At 43.3% G+C, this 23204-nt stretch overlaps 1 protein-coding gene across 8 annotated transcripts in view; it reads right to left on the bottom strand.

The window, feature by feature from the left end:
• Positions 1-23204, bottom strand: part of ADGRF5 (adhesion G protein-coupled receptor F5) — a 109520-nt gene that overhangs the window by 32578 nt on the left and 53738 nt on the right. For 6 of the 8 annotated variants that reach the window (XM_082413844.1, XM_082413843.1, XM_082413841.1 and 3 more), the window contains exons 3-6: positions 13076-13130; positions 3218-3388; positions 922-1098; positions 681-790 (exon numbers count right to left, since the gene is read on the bottom strand). In XM_082413844.1, coding sequence (XP_082269970.1) covers positions 681-790; positions 922-1098; positions 3218-3388; positions 13076-13130 — 513 coding nt within the window. The remainder of the gene's footprint in view (positions 1-680; positions 791-921; positions 1099-3217; positions 3389-13075; positions 13131-23204) is intronic. The other 2 variants (XM_082413840.1, XM_082413846.1) reach the window with 1 other exon arrangement.

The following is a 23204-nucleotide window of genomic DNA, read 5'->3' as shown; positions in this document are numbered from 1 at the left end:
ATTGTGGTTTATCACAGGATATTGAATATAGTTCCCTGTGCTGTACAGTAGGACCTTGTTGTTTATCCATTCTATATATAATAGTTTACATCTGCTAACCCCACACTGCCAATCCATCCCTCCCCTTCCCCCACTCCCCCTTGGCAACCACAAGTCTGTTCTCTAGGTCTGTTTCTGTTATGTGGAATCTACAATATGACACAAATGAACCTATCTACATGAGTAAATTTAAATCTGCCTTAAGTGTGAATGCCTTGGGACCTCCAGTGTAGAGTGGTGTGGAATCCTCTGTGCCAGACTTGGGCTGGTCTGCACAAAAGATGTTAGGGTTTTCACCCACGTGATGTGTGAAGACAAATAGAAATGCACCATCTGGTGCTTTTAGACCAGGTTCTTGGACCTTTTAGTAGGTTTCTGTGAGTTGATGCCATCAAATTTTATGTGAATCAATTCTATCCTGGGAAGAAGTTCCACCTATAGGTCAAGATGATGTCAAATCATCCCCTGAACACTGTCTGATTTGAGCGCTTCTTAATTCATCATCCCAGAGGTATAGAAATAATTTCAACATTCACATTCATAAATTCTGACAGATTCAAGCAAACGACCCACTGTAAATGCAATAGATTCAGTTCAGCTCAGAGTTTGTTGGTTAAGAGCCTCCTGGGACCAAAACCCACCGCTGTTTCCAAGTCAGTCTTGTAGGACCTATAGAGGGCAGAGGAAGAGTTCCTGAGTTCTTCTTGAAAGCCCACATTGAGTCTGACCGACATTCGCAGGGTAATATCTGCTGAAGAACACAGGGCAATATTTTAAAAATCCCATGTCAGCATTTGAGTACACACAGGACAGAGGAGCATTTGGTTGAGTTGATATCAAATAGCCACTCAACAAACAAACATTCAGTGAGCAGTTACTTACCTCCCTGGAGCTGGCAAAAAGGTCCCTTGGGAGGCAGTCCCTTAAGGCAACTGCAATGATGCCCTGAAGGGGAGCCATCATGCCCTTGACAAGTGAGATTGTGGAGGCACCTTTCCTGAGGCCACTTATAGCCTTTCTCACAGGAGCACCAGGTTTCATTTCCAATAGGTCTGCAGACTGTCATCAACCAGAACAATGAGGAGAGAAAAGGTAGTTACCGCCTTTGTGTTTATAGATGACAAGTATTTATATTTGTAGGAAACCCTAACTCCACTCCATATTGCCCTTCTGGGAGGTTCAGTAGTACTGCATGAGATTCTCATGATTCCAGTACATGTCACCTTGCTGTTAGGCACGGCCACCTAAAAAATGACAGCTCTGACTATCCCAGGGGCTGCCTACAATGATGAAGTGCTAAACAGATTCCCGGACTAGAGAGTATGGCAGCCAGCCTCCAAGATGGCACCACCCATCCCTGCCTCTGGGTACTCACACCCTTTTATAACTCCCTCTCATGTTGTACTAGGGTTGGTCTGTGTGACCAAGAGAATATAGAAAGAAGTGGCGGTGCATCACTTCTGAGATTAGGTTATAAAAGACACCGTGGCTTCCCTCTTGGCTATGCTCGCTCTCTCTCTCTCTGATCACTTGCTCTGGGGGAAGCCAGCTGCATTGCATGAGGACATGTCATAGAGAGGCCCACATGATTAGGAACTGAGGTCTCTAGCCAATAGCTAGGGAGGAGCTGAGGGCTGCCAACAACCGCATGCGTGAGCCTGAAAGTGGGTTTTCCAGGCTCAGTTGAGCCTTCAGGTGATTGCAACTCTGGCTGATGGCTTGACTACCATCTCATGAGACCCCAGAGCCAATGCCATCCAGCTAAGTTCTTCCTGGATGTTTGGCCCTCAGAAACTGTGTGACATAATAAACATTTGTTGCTTTTTGTTTGTTTTGTTTTGGTTTCTTTTTTGGCCATGCTGTGCGGCTTGTGGGATCTTTGTTTCCCAACCTGGGATCAAATCCGGGCCCTCGGCACTGAAAGCACAGAGTCCTAACCACTGGATCGTCAGGGAATTCCGAGTTTGTTGTTTTAAGATGCTAAGTTTGGGGGTAATTTATTACGCAGCAATAGATAACAAATATAGAGTATAAGTAAAATTCTAAACTTGTGCCTTTTACATTTCAAGTCAAATGTGAACAGCCTAGACTTCAATCCCATTAAAAATCGACATTGAAAAATGCTCTGAAAACAGAGGGCTTGGAATTTATGTCTAAAACTGGACTAAAGCCACATCACTGTGAGCTGTTTGTTCTGCAGGTGGGCATCTAGGCAAAGGCCCACAGAGTGACCACCCAAAGGAAAGCCATCAAATAATTGTTCCTGAAATAGGAGGGACAACCAAGTCCCCCGGAATCCTTGGACATCGCTCCCGTCCTGTGTTCCAGCAGCAGGAGGGGGTGAAGCAGAAGCAGAAGCAATGGAGGAAGTCAAGGCTGCTAGTGAGTGTGGTGAACATTGGCCGGGGGTAATTCGAAGGGAACCAACAAGATCCCCTTTGTCAAAATCTCTCTCTCGCTGACGTGAAAAGCATTTTTTCGGTTGTTTTATTTTTTTTGTTGTTGTTTTTCATTTACTTATTTTTGAGATGGATGTGGAGGTGGTATTCACAGAACTTTTGACTCCCATGTAAAATACAAATGTGCCTTAAGAGGATGGCAAAAGTGACCACCCCTGGACCACCTAACCGCATTTAGTGCTTGATACACATTGGTCTTAAAAATCCTCAGTTTTGTGTATTGTGATTAAAAATGCCTTTCAGATAACCAATAAGAACCTACTGAATAGCACAGGAAACTCTATTCAATGCTTTGTAATGACCGATATGGGAATAGAATCTAAAAAAAGAGTGGATATATGTGTATGTATAACTGACTCACTTTGCTGTACAGTGGAAACTAACACTGTAAATCAACTATACTCCAATTTAAAAAATTTGATCAAAAAACATGCCTTTCTTGAAAGGATCATAAGGTAAGCTGTTGGAAGAGTGGGTAGGGGAGGCACAGGAAGAGGGGAACAGAGAAAATTTGGGGTGCTTAGATATGAGTATCATGGTCATTAAGTCTAATCTTCCTTACCCAGCCCAGCCATCCCATTGCATCCTCTCTGAGGTCAACCCTCCCCAGGCTACCCCCCTCCACACCCCACATCCCCCTCTAAAAGGAAGGAGCTCAGAGCAACGTTTCTCCTGATTGGCCCAATCCTCCTATTTCAAGCAATGTGTCTTTTACCCACCTGTTGTCACCTTGATGCTCAAAATGTTGGTAGCTGGGTCAGTGTCATCCCCTTGAACCGGAAAACTGAGGTTATTCAAGTAAGCTTTGCTAAGCTCCAGGAAGGAGGCGTCTTCAAAACTGACCTCAACATCAACAGTGAACTCTTGGGCTGCAGGACGGCTCATGGCAACTGGAACGAAAGCATACGAAGGCTGTGAGAACTCACTGCGGCGGGCAGAGAGAGAACATGATGGACCTTTCAGCACTTAAAGCCAATGACGTTTTAATTAGGTGGTTGGGATGAACAGATGCACACTACTATATATAAGATAGATTAACAACAAGGACCTACTGTGGAGCACAGGGAACTCTGCTCAGTATTCTGTGATAACCTATAGAGGAAAAGAATCTGAAAAACAACAGATATATGTACATGTATAACTGAATCACTTTGCTGTACGCCTGAAACTAACACAGCATTGTAAATCAACTAGACTCCAATATAAAACAAAAAGCAGAAGTTTCTTGGGAATTCCCTGGGGTCCAATGGTTAGGGTTCCGCAATTCCACTGCAGGGGGGTGGTTCGATCCCTGGTCGGGGAACTAAGATCCCGCATACCGTGTGGTGCGGTTAAATAAATAAATAAATATAGAAATTAAAATTAAAAAAGAAAAAAAGCTAATGACGGGGACATGTGGATGCCAGACACATCAGCCTTTAAGAATTTCTAATGAACTTTTTTAGAGAAGAAGAAGTTTGTTTACTGATCACCACCAAGCCCTCCCTTCATGATTCTTCCTGTCTATGACTCTTGCTATATTAGAGGAGAAAGGAAACAGATCTAGCTTGTATCAGCGCTGTGGTCTCTGGCCATTTGAGAACTTCACAGGCCAAGCTCAGGACTTGTCCATCCTCTCCATTCCCACACCCCTTTTGGTGTCCAAGGCCAAGGGTGACTGTGTGGAGAATGGACTCGAATGGGACGTGAATAGAAGCAGGGAGACCCAGCAGGGAGGCTTGGCAACCGTCTAGGCAATAAAAGCCACGGTCCTGACTCACCAGAATGAGTCAGTATGTTTCTGACACCATTCAATGGTCACGCATGTATTTTGAGAGCTGAAGGATGCAAGCACGGCTTGAAGACCTCTGGGAAAAGTCATGTAGTTAATTCCCTTTGTTCTTAGCCTGTGTGCACAGCGTGGGCTCTTTGTTCTTACTCTGTATCTCTGGTGTCCAGCACATGCTAGGTACTCAACGACAGCAAAATTGGCAAATTGGAAATTAAAATGAAAGAGATCTTCAGCAGTTCATCGTTCTTCCAAATTGTCTCAAGACTGGTTGCCCGGCTGGCATTCTAGATGAGTCTGCCTCCCAATCCAGGCAAGCCAGACAATAGATCTATTGGAATGTTCCTGCATAAGTACCACTATTACATCATGTCTGGGCTGTTGGTTGTAAGTTCTCAAGGGCAGGAACTGCTTCTTTCACTTCTCATGGCCTTACCCCCTCCATCTGGCATGGAGCCCAGCACATAATTAATTCATGTCCAATCAATTCTTGATAAACCTGTGATTTCTGAGTTGAGTCACAGATTCACCTTTCTGTCATGGCCAGAATCTTTGGCTCATTCCTGGTTGAAATATATAACTGGAGCAGAAGCCATGGGCTTGGTTAGTAGCTAATGAAGAACCTTCAAAAAAATAGGAGAATTTTTAATACAGATGCCTTGAGAAGACAAGTTGTGGCTTATTTTCTCTTGTCAGTCAAATAAGGAAAAGATTAGTGAATACCTGCAAGACTTTTACTTTAAAATATAAGTAAAATCTGGAAGTATGATACATATATATATGTATATATATAAAACCATAACATTAAAATTCTATGTCTGTTTTCTAAAAAGACAAAGAATTTCCCCCATAATATCACAAGATTTGTTTTAAATATTCCAAGGATTATTTATGAGAAACACTAAAATGGAGTAAGTTTACCATGGGAAACTCCAAATTATAAATGTTTATTGTAGAAAATGGTAATATTTGTCCACTTACAGCTGTAAACTATGTTTGTCTAGGAGTTTGGTTTTACTTATCAACCTTGTTGAGAATTATTTCATTTTGGCATCCTTCAACTTGCTGTAATTAACTTGCTGTAAAAAATGTCTGGGCACATTTTCTTAAAATTAGGAATGCATCTTAAGGTATGTTTCCTCCTTATAAAAATATATTTACAAGTAGAACACAGTGACTTTTAAAACCCAGTGCGGAATCTCAGTTTGTCACGATATTATGGCATTGCTTGAAATTTCCTGTTTTCTTTCTGATTTGCAAACGGTTCTGTGATGCAAACAAGCTTCCTGGAAGGACTGCTAATCTTAATCTGAGTGATCCTAACCCTAGACATAGTATGTGGCCTGCTGGGAACATTTGCAAGGAGGGCGGCTGCATGATATTTATAAGGTCTGTTTTAGAGCACATTCTTTTTCCTGAAAAGTAATGCAGCAATGTTTATACCCTCCGGAGGATTCAGAAGCTCCAGGATCCTCTTTGCTGTGGTCAGTCTACTCTCCTCCCAGGAATGAATGTAAACAGGATTTCCTGGACGGTAGCTGCTTTTGAGATGAGTGAGGTCAGTAACAATCCCGTAGCACCCACTCCGTCACCTGCATTACTGCCTCCCAAGGTCTGATCCCAGCATGATTTCAATGCCTGCCTGAGGGTCGTCAGTATCACCCATCCCTGAGCCCACCTCTCTCTGCTCTTTACAGACGTAATTGGAGAATGAGCAGTGTGCCTGAAAAGCACATGGTGCTTCCTGGATGTCGTCATTCCCCACTGAAGCCAAGGTAGTTCTTCCGCTGAGATCCTACAAGGAGCTGAGCCAAAAGCTTAAAATACCACTAAGAGGACAGTTCCTGTGACTTTAGCGAGTTCTAGTCTATGGCATTTGTGCAAATATTAATTAAAGCACCAGCCTCTAAGACCCCCTTCCCCTCAGCCACCTTTTATGTGCTTGACAACTTCTAAGGGAGTTTCAGAAAAACCCTCAGCCTGAGCACCAGTTTTCCATAGAGACTGGTAAGGATGGGGAACATTTAATAGAGAAAGAAATGTCTTCTTGAAAAATGGTCAATTCTTCAAAACAGGCTCAAAAACACCATAGTAACTCAGAAGGCTACAGGCTTGCCCTTGGAAATCGTCTATTCCAGTGGTCCCCACTCCTGACTGGTGATTATCCACACGTAGGGATTCTACACACACAGATATTGTGGAACCTCAACCCAGGTGAGTCAAAGTAGAATCTTTATAAGTTAGTCCCAGAAATCTCTGCTTTTAGGCATGAGAAGAATGATTCCCCCAAAGGGTAAATGACTTGCCCCAGCTCCTGCTGCTTGCTGGTGGTGCCCAGAACTTGGATCTCTGGACTTCTAGAATGGGGTTCTTTCCATTACCTCACTCTGACAGTGTGACTGATAGAATCATATCACCCCTAATGGTGCCATGTGTTCCTCAGGAAAAGAGAATAAAGGATGTTTTGGAGGTGGGGTGGGCGTGCAGTAATTAATAACTTCAAAGATAGAGCTAGCTCGGCTGGACCTACCAGGGACCATTGGCTTGGCCCTGAACCCAAAGCATCATGGTGTTACGGGCAAGCAGGACACAGAAACACCACTGGGCCTCCGGTCCCTGTAATGCCCAGGGAGAGCATCTGAGTTTAAGGGAAGAAGCCCAGACGCTCAGGATTAGTATGACTTGTGTAGGGTGGGGTCAGGGGCCCAAGATTTGGGGTCGAAAGGCCACGCCCCCTCCACCTCACCTCCTGCAAACCTGAGGACTTCAGAGCTTCGGAAAGCGATGCTGGTGGGCTTGCCCCAGGCTACAAGGGACCCAGGAGGAGCAGGACGCTTCCTCCCGCTCTGTGTAAGTGTGTATTTTAGAGGCCCTTCCATGCTTCTCTGCTGCCTCTGGACCACCTGATTCCAGACAGTTCAGTGTGTTCTCTCTGCCTCGGGCTCCTTCGCCCTGGTGTTGTTTGTCTGAGTTCTTCTGACTTACCGATGCCCCAGCGGAAGGTAACACATTCCAGGGGTCATCAGTGTCACAGACGCAGGCCTACCCCTGGCCTGGGAGGCACAAACCAACCAGGATTTCCCCTCTCCTTTCCCATTAATCAATCACTGCCCGCCACACTGCGCTTATCTTAAAGAGACGTTTCTGGAAAGTTGGCCACAAACTGTGACAAGCAGTTCTGGGTCTGCATCACAGCTGTTTCAGCAAACAAGACTATTTTTGCCTGGCCACTCTCCTGGGAACTACGGCTTCTCAGAAGTCGGGGCCTAAGTCAATGTATAAATGAATCTGTCACCTGCAAGAGAGTGAAGCCTGCTGACATCACTCGGGAGAGATGAGGTTCGTATGGTTTTCTCTTGACCAAAGGGGCCCGTGCGTCTTTATCACTGAAGATTTGGCTCTCGTTTCTCCCCCTTAGTCCTGTAGCAGGTAAATATTAAAAGCTACCTGCTCTGCTTTCTTCTTGACGTGTTCTCGTAGGTACCAATGTGGCAGCCTCTTCTGGATCTGCTGTACCTTTGTCAGCAGAGAGTCAAAGATCCTGTTCTCCCTTTAGGTTTTGAAAGGTTTGTTCACACAGAGGAAAACTGCCAGAACCCCAGGCTATGGTCTTGGGGGGCAGGCATGGATGGGGGAGACGGAGGGCAGCACTGTGGCATAAAACAATGGGCTGTGAGGCCTGGACAAAAGAATCAATTCTACTAGCTCATCGTACACCCAAGTCATCAAAGTCAGCCCCATGTAAAGCGATGCTAGTGGCCCTCACTCAACAAATCTGCTCCGAGAATCACAGCTGCGTAAACTTCCTCTAAATGTGGTTAGAGAGAATGCAGTTTCCTTCTGCAATATATGCATAAGAAAAAGCCCCAGACCGTCATTAATCTCCTCGTATTCCCTCTGCCTGGAGCTCCCGCCTCCCTCCCTTCTTCTGTCCCATTTCTGCTCCTTCTTTCATGCCTCAACCTCAATCAATTCTCTCCTGGTCACTCTCTGAGTCTATGCGTGTTCAGTGACCTGAGGACTCACAGAATCAAGGCATTGTGAAGTCGAGTATTTTAAAGATCATCTCATCAGATGCCATGATGCCCCCTATAGACACTCCTGCCAGGTGCTTATTCAGATTGGCTTAAATACCTTGCATGACACGAAACTCACCTCCAGATAAGACGGTCCAACCCACCTTTAGTTAGTTCTGTTAGAAACTTACATTTAGCCCAGATCTATCTCTCTGTAGCTCCTACCATTTTCTAGGCAGTAGCTTTGCCTTTTTCAGGCTTCCAGTATGGGGTGACTCTGCTTTGGATCTTACAGACTTTGAATTTAACTTATGATGCGTGCGTATCCTATCCTTACAACCAGATTAAAAGTTGATAGCAGCAGTCAGCATGTTTTATGTTTTTTGTGCCCAATAGGTGCTTAATAAATGTATACTAATTAAATATTAAAAACCCTTCTTTGCTAAAAAAAAAAAAAAAAAAATCATGGCACGGAATCTCACAGGCAAGATCCAGAAAGTCATGTTGAAAACTCTGACTCTTAACTATGAGCTAGGACTTGGAGCCAGAGAGAGCTGGGGTAAATGCCCTCTCACCTGGGAGGCTACTGAACCCCAGTGAGCCAAGCTTTGCTCATCTGTAAATTAGGAGCACTATTTTCTCTGCAGAATTTGTTGTTAAGGAGTCGGGGTATGAAGACCCCTAGCAAATTGCCTGGCATAGAATAGCCATTCTGAAGCAGCGTGTAGAAATAATAATACTGATCATAATAAGTGAAAGGATTATCATCTATGCAGCCGTCTGCTGGTAGGTCAACTAAACCTAATTCTCTTCCAATCAGGTCTCACTTTTGAGATAGGTAAGCAAAGAAAATCCCCACCAGGCAGAGAGCACCAGCCTTCTCTTCTTACTTTGCCTCCACTACTGCCTGCTCGGAGCACGAAATGCCACATGTTATCATAAGAAAGATTAAAGCCAGGAAAATCCCCAAATCTGTTCCTCAACCTGGAGAATGCACAGCATTTCCTGAACACAGATCAAAAAGAGACAGCACACCCGGCCGGGCTGCAGGTCTGCAGAAAGGTCAGGATTTCCGAGCTGGCAGCTGGCAGCCTAATCTGGTAGGAACCTTGCTCTCACTGAATCTGTGAAGATGTAAGTGCCTCCAGCTCGGGCTTAGGACATCCTGGGTCTCCCTTTCTCCTACGAGACATTCCTTTTGAAACCAAAGAAGAACCAGTGGGGACTCTTCAGCCCAGGACCCAAGACACGTTCCCAGTTAAGCTCAGAAATCTGACCTGGGGAACTTCATAATTGATGCTGAGGACACATTTGCGTTACTTCCAACCTAAGAAGCCTCTTTTTTAAAAAAAAAAAAACTTTAAAATCAGTCCATCCCGGCACTTTATTTATTTTTGGCCGCACCATGCAGCATGCAGGATCTTAATTCCCCAACCAGGGATCGAACCCGTGCCCCCTGCAGTGGAAGCATGGAGCCTTAACCACTGGACCCCCAGGGAATTCCCAAGAAACTTCTGCTTTCAGTTCCCCGTGAAGATTGCCCTTAAGACTAAATTTCCCTCTGACTGTTGCACTTCCAAAATAAGATTTTCATTCCAGCTCCGGCTTCTACCTGTGGCCTCCACCTCCCCAGTCACCCGGGTCTGTGCACTCCCAAGTATCATATAGATCATCCCTCCCTGTCACCCCCATGTCAAGTCTGTCCCCAACTCCTTTTGATCCAATTCTCAAAATGTCCCTCACAAGCGTTCGCCATGTTCCTTTCCTAACGTCATTCCAGGTACCAGGGCCAATGACAGTCCACAGTGCTGAGGGTCTTTGCTGGTCTCCCAGCACTAACCTCTTCATCTAATTCCTTCAACCGCAACCATCTGGCAAATTTTCACTTCAGATGGCTTCCACCAATGCCTTCTCTGTGCCAGCCTCTCGGCTGGTCTAGAATCCACTTCCTGGTGGAATCAGGACAGGATTCTGGAGGCTTTGACGGATGCTTATTTCCCTCTGCTCCCCAATAGCCACTAACAAGCAGGTTCATACTCTTCTTGCCTCTGGCCTCCAAGTTTTTGGTGAAGGTTTCTCTGCCCCCACAGAATTTTGAAATAGTTTTCCTAAAATGCTAATATTGTGGCATTCAACCTCCTGCCTTCAGTAGTTCTACAAAACCTTCTCTGTACCAGGGATATTTCAGGCTCTGTCAAAGGCAATAATTTTATAAATCAATCAATTAAATTTGTTTTTAATTTTAAAAACCATTAAAACAAACAAAAACATCAAATACCCACCCCAGATAACTATATTAACATTTAAAAAATAAGTACATAATATTATTTAATCCTCTCAACAACCCTGTACAGTAAAAAGATATTTGTATATTTGTATGTATGTATATATATATGTGTGTGTTTGGATGTGTGTGATATATTTGTGATACATAATATGTGGTAGAGGAAGAAGTCCATAGCTCTGAGAATAAATGTGAGTATTGATCCTACCTTTATAGGATCAAACTTTAAAGTTCTAAAGAGTTGGTCCAGTGCCTCAAAAGGAAATTCCTTTTGAGAATTCTCTTTGTCTTGGAAACTTTGTTTGCCCCTTTCTGGCATGAAGGCTCCAGAGCACAGACACTTCTGTGTGGCATCTGCTGAATGTAACCCTCCTATTGCTTGCTTTCCTAGTTTTCCTGGAGAGCAATGCTCTTAATTGCAACTTATATTCTGAGTATCTGCTGCCTAGTGCCTGGGCCTTTCCATGACCAGTTCTTACTTCAGTGATTTTGTACAAGTACCAAGGCCAATCCTTCTTCTGCAGATGATGGGTTGAGTCATTAACACTTCCAAAGTGACCCTAGAGGCCCAAACCATGTATAAAAAATGGAAAACATGTTTTCATGGTGATTTATCATCATCGTGACTGTTTTTAATGAAAGCATGTCTGGAAAAATTTTGGAATGTCAAATCCTTAGAAGTGGAAGTGGTTTCCTCTCTGAGGGCTAACCTCTCATGCTGTCACCAAAGATCATAAATAGCTAGGCCAGGAAGTGCAGAAAGATGTTATTTTTCCAGGTGTAGGTCACCAACTGGTCCTGAGGCAGGTGGCAGCCTGAGCCCTAGAAGAAGCTGGCAGAACCTGGAGCTGGTACTTAAGTGGTTTGATTTTAAGAAGAAAAGTCTTTCAAAATATTGAGTGGGGACATCTCTGGTCCTGTTCCTGTCATGGGGGTGGGAGGGTTCAAGGGGTTGTCAGGGAGGGGGTAGAGGTGATAATGCTTGTTTTAAAGCACAGGAAGTACAGTCTGTGCTGTAGATCACTTTAGGGAAGGAGAGGAGGGCAAGTGAGGATCCCATAGGGATATAAAACAAGGTTAAAATAGAAAAAATAAGGGAAGGAAGGGAAGGAGAGAGGACCAATGGTATGAACTTGCGGCGAGCATTTCAAGAGCTTAATACAATATGGTTGAATTCTCATTTCACGCACGGGGCTGCAGGCGGATCTTGTTATGGCCCTGTAAAGGGCTCTACCAGATGCCTTTATCCTGCCCTCGGGGCAAGCCTGCTCCCTCTGGCAGCCTAAAGTCTCTTTTAGACCACTAGACTGAACAGACCAAGTCCCAACATGCCTGGAAAAGGATTCAGTCCCAATGTTACAAGTGAAGAAGTTTCTAGAAGGTTGGTCCAGCCACGAAGCCAGCAGACTCTTAGCAAAAAGGAACATATCCTCTGAACTCACACAGGGGCAGCTATGACAGAGACTCTTTATTTCTTCACTCATCTTTTGGGACACTGGGCTACACGCCAGGCTGCAGAGAGGAAGAGGGTTCAAGGGAGCTCGTGTCTCCTGGGAGTGGCAAACAGGAAGCAAAAGAATTACAATGCATTGGGATAAATGTTGGGCTACGAGGATGTATTGTGGGTAATGGGAACCCAGGAAAACAGCCCCTCCCTGTCTGGGCAATTGATGGAAGACCTTCCAGGGCAGGAGCCCATGGGAACTGAGTCCCCCAGACAAGCAAAGCGGGGTGGTGGGTGGGATACAGACTCTGTGAAAAGCAGCAGAAGGAGAGTGAGTGGGCAAAGCACATAGGGTCCAGTGAGCGGATAATCAGATTTTATCTCCAAAGCAATTGGCAGCCCTTGAAGGATTTTCTGCAGGGAAATGAGAAAATCAGCTTGATGCTTTTGCAAGGTTGCTGTGGTGGAAGAAGGAGCTGGTCCTTGGAAAATGCAGCCTCCAGATGTACCCACCTGCTCAGGGTCCCACAGGAGGGAGGGGAAACTGAGGACCGGCAGGTGTTCACAGCTCTCACCTGCCCCCAACCCTCCAAAGGGCAGAGCCCTGTGTTTTCCAGACAGCTTCTTTGGAATTCAGTGGGAAACTGGAGTGGCAGGCAGAAAAGGACTTGGGTCTAGCGATTCAACTGATCCACAAAATAAAGTGCTGAGTGAGAGGAGACGAGGTGAAAAGAAAAGAAAAAAAGTAAAAAGGCAAGGCTGCTGGGTTGAGAAGAGAGAAGCAGGCTTTTTGGTGGTGGCGGAGGGCAGCTGAAGGAAGGGGCCTCGGGGAAATCTTCAGGCTCTGAGGAGAGGTGATGGGAGAGGACACGAGCCTTGAATGTGCTGATAAGATCCCTTTAATGTCATTTGATAGAGAATGCAGTTCCTTTGCAGTTACTTCTAGAAATTGAACCCTGAGATGCTCAGAGACTGAACTATGTGGATCCCAGTGTTTCAAAAAATTAAAACAAATGTCATTTGATGGGATTTACTAGAAAAATGGCCAAGCAAAGGGTTACATACCGGCTCGTTTTTGCCTTACTGGGTCCTCCCCTGCTAGTTCGTGTTCACGGAGAAGCTGAAAGAACATTTTAGAAAGTAGTCAGTGAGTGTTAGAGACGTCTTTTCACGATGGTTCTCTGTTCACGTGCCCCGGGATGTTCAAGCTGAGGGTAGGGCTGCAGATTCTGGGTCAGCACCTTGTGCCCCGGGGATGGCGGGCAACCGGTGATTGAAGGGTCGGGGAAATGAAATGGATTCGTCTCTGTGGTATGATCTGGGCATCGACTTTTTATAGACCAGTCTCTAGATGCAGGAGCGGAAGAAATCAGCCTATCTGAGTTTCTCAGAGTTCCTGCAGCCTGAGGCTTGTCAAGAAATATAAATGGTGCTGTCCTCCACTGTACTGAGACATGAACCCTGAGTCATTCGCATGACCTTTTAGACGAGTCTCACGACCTCTCCTCCACACTCAGCCTGTCCCCATCCCAATATTTTTGCAACATTAGGGCTGTTTAGATTGTGCACACTTAGAAATTATTTTCTCCTCCTCTGGCCCTTTTTCTCCTAGATGGTTCGATGGTTGCCTTCTGAGGCGGGGGCTTTGAGAGCCAGCTCTAGAGCCAGAATGCCTGGGTACAGGCCCTTACTAGCTACGCGACCTTGAGGAAGTTACTTGTCCTCTCTGAGCCTCAGTTTTCTTTTCTGTAAAATGGAATAATAATAGTGCTGACCTGATAGAATTGTTATGAGAAATAAGCCAACCACAACATGGAGCATAGTAAACTCTTAATAAATGTTAGTTAGATCATATAGTACAATAATTAAGCATAAGGACTCTGCAGAAATTGAATTCAAATCCTAACTCTGCCATAAAATGGCTGTGTGACCTTGGGCAAGTTACTTAACCTCTCAGTGCCTCAGTACTCACATAAAGTAAAGGGATAAAAATAGCTTACCTCATGAGGTTGTTGTGAGGATCAAATGATTAATCAATGTAAAACACTAGAATAGTTTTGGTGACAGAGTAAGTGCTATTCTGGGACAGGGCATCACACTGTTCTGGGGGCACCATTCACATGGACCCCCCCTATTTGCATACTGCTACTTGCTTCATCTCCATAAGGCTCATCTACTGTCATCATGTGGCTTCTTTGTTTAAGAACTGACGTTGATTGGCTTTGCTGCTGAGTTCACTGCCAGCTCCGTAGCTTATAACCTTACCTTGACCTGATATGGGGCTCCTAGCTCATCCCTGCCTCCAAGTGAATTTTCCTGTGATGTGTTTCCCAATCCAAACTTCCTTAAGTCTCAGTAGAAGAGCCAAATAACCCCTGCCCTCCAGGGTGTGTGCTTTACCATGAACCCCACACACCAATGAACACCACCCGAGAGACAGCTCGCTCTGCCATCTGTGGTCTCTACCATTTTTTCCTAGTTATCTCACATCATAATGATAACAAAAATAATAATTCCTAAGACTTCTTCAACACCCTGTGCCAGGCACTGTTAAGTACTTGGTGTGTGCTTATTTATTTAATCCTCATGACAATCTGAGGCATAGATACCGTTATTATCTGCATTTCACGGATGAGAAAACACAGGCGCAGAGAGGTCAAATAACTTGCCTAAGGTCACACAGCCTTGAAATGGCAGAATCAGGACTCAAACCCAGCTAGCCTGCACCCTAAGTTTGCGCTTATCCACGTAGGCATCGCATTGTCTTATCAGGAGATACCCCGGAAACTGTGGGGGAACTGGGTTCCTCTCGGAGACCCAGTATCTCTTAACTAGTGCCTTTTCTCTTTCTTTCTCTATTGTCTCCTCCACCCCCTCCTTCTTTTCAACGACTAGTATTCATGTCCACAGGAACTGTGGAGGGACCTGAGAGTTCACAAATGTTCTTGAAGAAATGAACAGAGGAATGATGGCTGACGATTAGAATTTCCAAAGCCCAGGGTGCTGCTTCGTTTGCAGTGAGATTATTTCAGCTCTACCGAAATGTGCAGAAACCAAGAAATAACAAAGGCAATGTATAGGGCTGGTTCCTGCGCGGCTTGCCCTGGAGCCTTCTCTGGCTCTGTGCCTGGGCAGAAGGAAAGGTTCTTCCACTGCCTTGCTGCCTCCATCCTCCCTGGGGCTTGGGGGTGGGGAAGGGGAGCCACTAGGAAGCTTTCTCTGTCCACTCTTCATGGCTTGCTGCTGGGGAACTCAGCCCAGGAGAAGGTGACTACTGGTGGTCACCTTTGGGAAGCTCTCCCAAGCTGAGATTTCATTTCTCCCATTTTCCAGGGGTGCTAAAAAATTAAGGACTTGCTGCCGGCAGTTGTGGGTTAAAATCAAGGTACATTTCAATCCTCTCGTGCAGAGCATTTCAAATCTTTGTGAGCATTAAGGATCACCTCCCTCCCTCCCCTAATCTGATTTAGCAGGTCTAGAATCGGGTGAAGAAAACTGCTTTTTTAGGGGCTTCCCTGGTGGCGCAGTGGTTAAGAATCCACCTGCCAATGCAGGGGACACAGGTTCGAGCCCTGGTCCGGGAAGATCCCACATGCCGCGGAGCAATGAAGCCCGTGTGCCACAACTACTGAGCCCGCGTGATACAACGGCTGAAGCCCGCTCGCCTAGAGCCCGTGCTCTGCAGTAAGAAGCCCGCGCACTGCAACAAAGAGTAGCCCCCGCTCGCCACAACTAGAGAAAGCCCGCACGCAGCAACGAAGACCCAACACAGCCAGAAATAAATACATAAATTAATTAATTTTAAAAAAACTACCATACGATCCATTTGATGGATAAATGGATCAACAAAGTAGGGTATACATACAATGGATCCATATTCAGACTTAAGAAAGGAAGGAAATTGTGATGCCTACTACAACATAGATATATTTTTAGGACATTATTCTAAGTGAAATAAGGCAGTCATGAAAAGACAAATACTGTATGATTCCACTTGCATGAGGTACTTAGAGTAGCCAAAATCACGGAGACAGAAAGTAGAATAGTGAGTTCCAGGAACTAGGGGGTGCAGAGCTAGGGAGGTATTGTTTACTGGATACAGAGTTTCAGTTTTGCAAGATGGTTCTGCAGATTGGCTGCACAAAAATGTGAATATATTTAACACTACTGAACTATACGCTTAAAAATGGTGATGATGGTAAATTTTGTATTTACCACAGTTTTTTTTAAAAGCTCATCACCCCATGTTGCTTTTAAAATGGTAAAAGGGGGAGCTGAGTGGCCACTTAGGGCAGCATGAGCTGATAAGGCAGGTTCAAGGGCACCTCTCCAATGGAGGTCTTCAGCCTCTAGGCTGGATGAAGATATTATATCTTGAAGGCAGATCTAGGGGGGGGGGACAATTGGGGCCTTTTGGCATGGTGGTGGGAGCTTTCAGGAAGAGAAATTTAAAGTTCCACCCGCAGTCCTGGGAGGCCTATCCCCTGATCAGCCTGGGCCACGAGGCAGATGGAGGGGCTTTGTCAGGATGCTGTGATGAGGGCCAAGCTGGCCCAGTGGGAGGGTACTGCTGCAGCTAGGAACACTGGGAAACTCTGGAACAGAGGTAAGGCTGAGCCCATTACTGAGATCACTTCAGGCTCCGGCTTTCTCCCCACATGCTTGGGGTAAGTAGAGCTCTGTACTGACCGTGCAAACTCACAGGAAGTATTGTTTCCCTCCTCTATTTATAAGAGCAAGCTGCTGCATATGATTGCATGGGCTGCATCTTGCATATCGGAGTTTGGAAGAAGACATACAAAGTATACCTCCCAAGAGAAATAAAAAAGACAAAACCTAGGTCCAAATAAAGAAAGACACAAAAACAGAAGAGAGGAAGGAAATGCATAAACTCATAAAACAACATCCTGAAAGTAAGAGCAAGCATTTTAAATATGACATCAAATGTGAATAAATTATACTCCCCAAATCACGGTCAGATTAAAAAAAAAGAGCCTCAAACATTCCTTGTTTATAAGAGAACCAGTAAAACAAAGGAATATACTGAAAGCTAAACAAAAAATAAAGAACAAAGATCAGGCAAACACAAATAAAAAACAGAACTGACCACTGGAATATAAGACAAAGAATTAAAATTGAAAAGTACCAAACAGGGCAAAAAGAGACATTTTATCATGGTAAAATCTACCAGCGAAGCTCTAACTATAGTGACAGACTGGATAAAGTAGCACTAAAGTATTTTAAAAAGTCAGTAGAAAAAAATACTATTACAAGAGGAGAAATCATAATAGCAAACACCGACAGAGCCTTTTTAAACATGTATCAGGCACAGGGAGTTTACTGGGTCAGTGGATGGAGGGCGGTCAGGACTCATATTTCTTTTCTTTTTTTCCAAATGCCTGTTGGAGAAAATCTCATGTAACCTGTGTGAGTCAGTTGTGAATGTTTCTGCTTCTGGAAGAATACATCTGTGACTATATTCGAGTGTATCAGATAAAGGGACCCTGCATTTTACCCTCTCCAGAGAATAAACTTCCAGACTTCTGCCAGGGTGGAGGAAGGGCAGCTTGCCCAAGTGCATGGCATGGGAGAGGGGATATAGGGACCCCACCACTTTTCCCACATCCTTCAACCGGTCTCCTTGTATCAGCATTCTCTTCATGCCCCACTTTCAGAGGGTTTCATCAATTATTGGACATTCTGATGAATATTAAGCTAGCTTTCTCCACTGTTGGCTTAAGATTCAGCTTTCTTGAGTTTTCCAATCTGATTGCCGGTTGACTATTTGTCTTCTTGTCTCCAAAATTCTGTTTTATAATTTCCTTTTCTGCTCCATCATTATAATTTTACTTTTATTGATGCTGCATCAGATTTTAAGAGGACTGTGTTTAACATTATTTTGTTGACCAAGCGTATTCCTGGCTCTGCTCACTGCTGCTGAAAAGATTTACCGCAAAAATAAAAACTATATTATCGGGACTACGGGAGGCCTCACACCAAAGAGTACTTCCCAGAACTTCTGCTGCCAGTGTCTTGTCCCCGCAGTGAGCCACAGCCACGCCCCGCCTCTGCAGGAGACCCTCCAACACTAGCAGCTGTGCGACTGGCTGAATCACAGATGGGAAGTAGAGCTGCGGGAAATCAGAAGAATTAAAAACTGTGTGGCTGACAGGGTCTTGGTGCTCCGGCCAGGTGTCAGGCCTGAGCCTCTGAGGTGGGAGAGCTGAGCTCAGGACATTGGTCCACCAGAGACCTCCCGGCCCCATGTAATATTAATTGTCGAGAGCTCTCCCAGAGACCTCCGTCTCAACGCTAAGACCCAGCTCCAATCAACGACCAGCAAGCTCCAGTGCTAGATTCCCCATGCCAAACAACTAGCAAGACAGGAACACAACCCCACCCATTAGCAGAGAGGCTGCCTAAAATCATACTAAGTTCCCAAACACCCCAAAACACACCCCCGGACGTGGTCCTGCCCACCAGAAAGACAAGATCCTGCCTCATCCACCAGAACACAGGCACAAGTCCCCTCCACCAGGAAGCCTACACAAGCCACTGAACCAACCTTAGCCACTGGGGGCAGACACCAAAAACAATGGGAACTATGAACCTGCAGCCTGCGAAAAGGAGACCCCAAACACAGTAAGTTAAGCAAAATGAGAAGACACAGAAATACGCAGCAGATGAAGGAGCAAGGTAAAAACCCAACAGACCAAACAAGTGAAGGGGAAATAGGCATTCTACCTGAAAAAGAATTCAGAGTAATGACAGTAAAGATGATCCAAAAATCTTAGAAATACAATGGAGAAAATACAAGAAACGTTTAACAAAGACCTAGAAGAACTAAAGAGCAAACAAACAATGATAAAAAATACAGTAAATGAAATTAAAAATTCTCTAGAAGGAATCAATAGCAGAATAACTGAGGCAGAAGAACGGATAAGTGACCTGGAAGATAAAATAGTGGAAATAACTACCACAGAGCAGAATAAAGAAAAAAAAATGAAAAGAATTGAGGACAGTCTCAGAGACCCCTGGGACAACATTAAATGCACCAACATTCGAATTATGTTGGAGTCTCAGAAAAAGAAGAGAAAAAGAAAGGGACTGAGAAAATATTTGAAGAGATTATAGTTGAAAACTTCCCTAATATGGGAAAGGAAATAATCAAGTCCAGGAAACTCAGAGAGTCCCATACAAGATAAATCCAAGGAGAAACACTCCAAGACACATACTAATCAAACTATCAAAGATTAAGTACAAGGAAAAATATTAAAAGCAGCAAGGGAAAAGCAACAAATAACATACAAGGGAATCCCCATAAAGTTAACAGCTGATCTTTCAGCAGAAACTCTGCAATCTAGAAGGGAGTGGCAGGACATATTTAAAGTGAGGAAGGAGAAAAACCTACAACTAAGATTACTCTACCCAGCAAGGATCTCATTCAGAGTTGATGGATAAATTAAAACCTTTACAGAAAAGCAAAAGCTAAGAGAATTCAGCACCACCAAATCAGCTTTATAACAACTGCTAAAGGAACTTCTCTAGGCAGGAAACACAAGAGGAGGAAAAGACCTACAAAAGCAAACACAAAACAATTAAGAAAATGGTAATAGGAATATACATATCGATAATTACCTTAAATGTATATGGATTAAATGCTCCAACCAAAAGACGTAGACTGGCTGAATGGATACAAAAACAAGACCTGCATATATGCTGTCTACAAGAGACCCACTTCAGACCTAAGGATGCATACAGACTGAAAGCGAGGGGGCGGAAAAAGATATTCCATGAAAATGGAAATCAAAACTAAGCTGGAGTAGCAATTCTCATATCAGACAGAATAGACTTTAAAATAAAGACTATTACAAGAGACAAAGAAGGACACTACATAATGATCAAGGGATCAATCCAAGAAGAAGATATAACAACTGTAAATATTTATGCACCCAACAGAGGAGCACCTCAATACATAAAGCAAATGCTAACAGCCATAAAAGGGGAAACTGACAGAAACACAATAATAGTAGGGGACTTTAACACCCCACTTTACCAATGGACAGATCATCCAAAATGAAAATAAATAAGGAAACACAAGCTTTAAATGACACATTAAACAAGATGGACTTAACTGATATTTATAGGACATTCCATCCAAAAACAACAGAATACACTTTCTTCTCAAGTGTTCATGGAACATTCTCCAGGATAGATCATATCTTGGGTCACAAATCAAGCCTTGGTAAATTTAAGAAAATTGAAATTGTATCAAGTATCTTCTCTGACCACAACGCTATGAGACTAGATATCAATTACGGGATAAAAAACTGTAAAAAATACAAACCCACGGAGGCTAAACAATACGTTATGAAATAACCAAGAGATCAATGAAGAAATCAAAGAGGAAATCAAAAAGTACCTAGAAACAAATGACAATGAAAACACGACGACCCAAAACCTATGGGATGCATCAAAAGCAGTTCTAAGAGGGAAGTTTATAGCATTACAATCCTACCTCAAGAAACAAGAAACATCTCAAATAAACAACGTAACATTACAACTAAAGCAATTAGAGAAAAAAGAACAACAACAACAACAAAAAAACCCAAAGTTAGCAGAAGGAAAGAAATCATACAGATCAGAGCAGAAATAAATGAAAAAGAAATGAAGGAAACAATAGCAAAGATCAATAAAACTAAAAGCTGGTTCTTTGAGAAGATAAACAAAATTGATAAACCATTAGCCAGACTCATCAAGAAAAAAAGGGAGGACTCAAATCAATAGAATTAGAAATGAAAAAGGAGAAGTTACAACAGACACTGCAGAAATACAAAGCATCCTAAGAGACTACTATAAGCAACTTTATGCCAATAAAATGGACAACCTGGAAGAAATGGACAAATTCTTAGAAAAGCACAACCTTCCGAGACTGAACCAGAAAGAAATAGAAAATATAAACAGACCAATCACAAGCAATGAAATTGAGACTGTGATTAAAAATCTTCCAACAAACAAAAAAGTCCAGGACCAGATGGCTTCACAGGTGAATTCTATCAAACATTTAGAGAAGAGCTAACACCTATCCTTTTCTAACTCTTCCAAAATATAGCAGAGGGAGGAACACTCCCAAACTCATTCTACGAGGCCACCATTACCCTGACACCAAAACCAGACAAAGATGTCACAAAAAAAGAAAACTACAGGCCACTATCACTGATGAACACAGATGCAAAAATCCTCAACAAAATACTAGCAAACAGAATCCATCAGTACATAAAAAGGATCATGCACCATGATCAAGTGGGGTTTATCCCAGGAATGCAAGGATTCTTCAATATACGCAAATCAATCAATGTGATACACCATATTAACAAATTGAAGGAGAAAAACCATATGATCATCTCAATAGATGCAGGAAAAGCTTTCGACAAAATTCAACACCCATTTATGATAAAAACTCTCCAGAAAGTAGGCATAAAGGGAACTTACCTCAACATAATAAGGGCCATAAATGACAAACGCACAGCCAACATCACTCTCAATGGTGAAAAACTGAAATCATTTGCACTAAGATCAGGAACAAGACAAGGTTGCCCACTCTCACCACTATTATTCAACATACTTTTGGAAGTTTTAGCCACAGCAATCAGAGCACAAAAAGAAATAAAAGGAATACAAATTGGAAAAGAAGAAGTAAAACTGTCACTGTTTGCAGATGACATGATACTATACATAGAGAATTCTAAAGATGTTACCAGAAAACTACTAGAGCTAATCAATGAATCTGGTAAAGTAGTAGGATACAAAATTAATGCACAGAAATCTCTTGCATTTCTATACACTAATGTTGAAAAATCTGAAAGAGAAATTAAGGAAACACATCCATTTACCATTGCAACACAAAGAATAAAATACCTAGGAATAAACCTACCTAAGGAGACAGAAGACCTTTATGCAGAAAACTATAAGACACTGATGAAAGAAATTAAAGATGATACAAACAGATGGAGAGATGTACCATGTTCCTGTATTGGAAGCATCAACATTGTGAAAATGACTCTACTACCCAAAGCAATCTACAGATTCAATGCAATCCCTATCAAACTACCAATGGCATTTTTCACAAAACTAGAACAAAACATTTCACAATTTGTATGGAAACCCAAAAGACCCCGAATAGCCAAAGCAATCTTGAGAAGGAAAAATGGAGCTGGAGGAATCAGGCTCCCTGACTTCAGACTATACTACAAAGCTACAGTAATCCAGATAGTATGGTACTGGCACAAAAACAGAAATATAGATCAATGGAACAGGATAGAAAGCCCAGAGATAAACCCACGCACCTATGGTCACCTTATCTTTGATAAAGGAGGCAAGAATATACAATGGAGAAAAGACAGTCTCTTCAATAAGTGGTGCTGGGAAAACTGGACAGCTACATGTAAAAGAATGAAATTAGAACACTTCTTAACACCATACACAAAAATAAACTCAAAATGGATTAGAGACCTAAATGTAAGACCAGACACTATAAAACTCTTAGAGGAAAACATAGGCAGAACACTCTATGACATAAATCACAGCAAGATCCTTTTTGATCCACCTCCTAGAGAAATGGAAATAAAAACAAAAATAAACAAATGGGACTTAATGAAACTTAAAAGCTTTGGCACAGCAAAGGAAACCATAAACCAGACGAAAAGACAACCCTCAGAATGGGAGAAAACATTTGAAAATGAAGTAACTGACAAAGGGTTAGTCTCCAAAATATACAAGCAGCTCATGCAGCTCAATATCACAAAAACAAACAACCCAGCCTGAAAATGGACAGAAGACCTAAATAGACATTTCTCCAAAGAAGATATACAGATTGCCAACAAACACGTGAAAGGATGCTCAACATCACTAATCATTAGAGAAATGCAAATCAAAATTACAATGAGGTATCACCTCACATCGGTCAGAATGGCCATCATCAAAAAATCTACAAACAATAAATGCTGGAGAGGGTGTGGAGAAAAGGGAACCCTCCTGCCCTGTTGGTGAGAATGTAGATTGATACAGCCACTATAGAGAACAGTATGGAGGTTCCTTAAAAAACTAAAAATAGAACTACCATATGACCCAGCAATCCCACTACTGGGCATATACCCTGAGAAAACCATAATTCAAAAAGAGCCATGTACCACAA

The sequence above is a fragment of the Balaenoptera physalus genome (genome assembly GCF_965194825.1).
Source record: "Balaenoptera physalus genome assembly, chromosome: 11".
Taxonomy (NCBI): domain Eukaryota; kingdom Metazoa; phylum Chordata; class Mammalia; order Artiodactyla; family Balaenopteridae; genus Balaenoptera; species Balaenoptera physalus.
This window is presented reverse-complemented; position numbering and strand designations above follow the sequence as displayed.